The following is a 2500-nucleotide window of genomic DNA, read 5'->3' on the forward strand; positions in this document are numbered from 1 at the left end:
TTTTCCAACAATTGTTTACAGACAGATTATTTCACTTATAATTCACTGTATCACAATTCCAGTGGGTCAGAAGTTTACACACACTAAGTGGACTGTGTCTTTAAAACAGCGTTGAAAATTCCAGAAAATTATGTCATGGCTTTAGAAGCTTCTGATAGGCTAATTGACATCATTTGAGTCAATTGGAGGTGTACCTGTGGATGTATTTCAAGGCCTGCCTTCAAACTCAGTGCCTCTTTGCTTGACATCATGGGAAAATCAAAAGAAATCAGCCATGACCCCAGAAAAAAAATTGTAGACCTTCACAAGTCAGGTTCATCCTTGGGAGCAATTTCCAAATGCCTGGGAAGGTACCACGTTCATCTGTACAAACAGTAGTATGCAGGTATAAACACCATGGGACCATGCAGCCGGAAGGAAGGAGACGCTTTCTGTCTCCTAGAGATGAATGTACCTTGGTGCGAAAAGTGAAAATCAATCCCAGAACAACAGCAAAGGACCTTGTGAAGATGCTGGAGGAAACAGGTACAAAAGTATCTAATATCCACAGTAAAACGAGTCCCATATCAACATAACCTGAAAGGCCGCTCAGCAAGGAAGAAGCCACTGCAAACCTGACTCAGTTACACCAGCTCTGTCAGGAGGAATGGGCCAAAATTCACCCAATTTATTGTGGGAATCTTGTGGAGGGCTACCCGAAAAGTTTGACCCAAGTTAAACAATTTGAAGGCAATGCTACCAAATACTAATTGAGTGTATGTAAACTTCTGACCCACAGGGAATGTGATGAAAGAAATGAAAGCTGAAGTAAATCATTCTCTCTACTATTATTCTGACATTTCACATTCTTAAAATAAAGTGGTGATCCTAACTGACTGAAGACAGGGAATTTTATTGTGAAAAACAGAGTTTAAATGTATTTGGCTAAGGTGTATGTAAACTTCAGACTTCAACTCTACATGCTTTAAAGAGCTGATCCATCATCAGCCATAGCGTTAGCCATAGCGTTAGCCGTGGCGTTAGCCAGAGCTTTAGCCAGAGCTTTAGCCATAGCGTTAGCCATAGCGTTAGCCAGAGCGTTAGCCAGAGCTTTAGCCATAGCGTTAGCCAGAGCGTTAGCCAGAGCTTTAGCCAGAGCTTTAGCCATAGCATTAGCCATAGCTTTAGCCATAGCGGTAGCCAGAGCGTTAGCCAGAGCTTTAGCCATAGCGTTAGCCAGAGCTTTAGCCATAGCGTTAGCCAGAGCGTTAGCCAGAGCTTTAGCCACAGCGTTAGCTATAGCATTAGCCAGAGCATTAGCCATAGCGTACCCCACTTTAGCCATAGCTTTAAAGGCCCCAAAGTGTGTTCATTCTGTTTATTCTCTGTCCAATGGGAAGTTATGTGCTTGATTGGCCATTTATATGTTGAAGTAAGGGATTTCGCGGGATCTTCTGTGTAGATTTATATAAATTAGATATAGGTCTGCAGGTCATTGAAGCACACTGAAGCTCAACTGAGTTATAATAAAACATTAAAAAATGTTTTTACCTTTATTTAACTAGGCAAGTCAGTTAAGAACAAATTCTTATTTTCAATGACTGCCTAGGAACAGTGGGTTAACTGCCTGTTCAGGGGCAGAACGACAGATTTGTACCTTGTCAGCTCGGGGATTTGAACTTGCAACCTTCCAACGCTCTAACCACTAGGCTACCCTGCCTAGTTGTAAACTGTATACCAAGCTGATGAGTGGGGCCTTTTTCCTCCCCAGGGACCCATTGGACCAGCCGGTACTGAGGGAAGACAAGGAGAGAAGGGATCTAAGGTAAGACACAAATGCACGCACACACACACACATACACACACACACACACACACACACACACACACACACACACACACACACACACACATACACACACGCACACACACACACATTTCCATTCAAACAGAAGTGTAGGATTAGAGTTGATGTGATGGAGACAGGCGAAAGCCTCTCAGAACTTCCTGGTCTGTCAAAGCTGGCTTCTAATTGGTTGTCACAATGGTTTAATCCTCCAACCCCTTCATCCGATCTGATGGTAAATCCATAGATCTCCAATCCTCCGTGTCTGTTCTCATGGCTGATGGCATCTGGTGACTGAGTTTAGGCTCTGTGTGATTGTTGTAATTCCCAAATGCTTTTGAAAGGTGTTCTCTTTTGAGGGTGAATAGGACCCAATACTGTTTTTCTCCACCTTTACTGAACCAGGTAGGCTAGTTGAGAACACCTTTACTGAACCAGGTAGGCTAGTTGAGAACACCTTTACTGAACCAGGTAGGCTAGTTGAGAACACCTTTACTGAACCAGGTAGGCTAGTTGAGAACACCTTTACTGAACCAGGTAGGCTAGTTGAGAACACCTTTACTGAACCAGGTAGGCTAGTTGAGAACACCTTTACTGAACCAGGTAGGCTAGTTGAGAACACCTTTACTGAACCAGGTAGGCTAGTTGAGAACACCTTTACTAGGCTAGTTGAGA

The 2500-nt window shown here is 43.3% G+C and overlaps 1 protein-coding gene across 1 annotated transcript in view; it reads left to right on the forward strand.

Annotated features, from left to right (window-relative positions):
• Positions 1–2500, forward strand: part of LOC115114042 (collagen alpha-1(XI) chain-like) — a 193322-nt gene that overhangs the window by 174261 nt on the left and 16561 nt on the right. The window contains exon 54 of the mRNA XM_065013638.1: positions 1751–1804. Within this exon, the coding sequence (XP_064869710.1) occupies positions 1751–1804 (54 nt within the window). The remainder of the gene's footprint in view (positions 1–1750; positions 1805–2500) is intronic.

Source organism: Oncorhynchus nerka, linkage group LG9b (genome assembly GCF_034236695.1).
Source record: "Oncorhynchus nerka isolate Pitt River linkage group LG9b, Oner_Uvic_2.0, whole genome shotgun sequence".
In the NCBI taxonomy this organism is placed as follows: Eukaryota; Metazoa; Chordata; class Actinopteri; order Salmoniformes; family Salmonidae; genus Oncorhynchus; species Oncorhynchus nerka.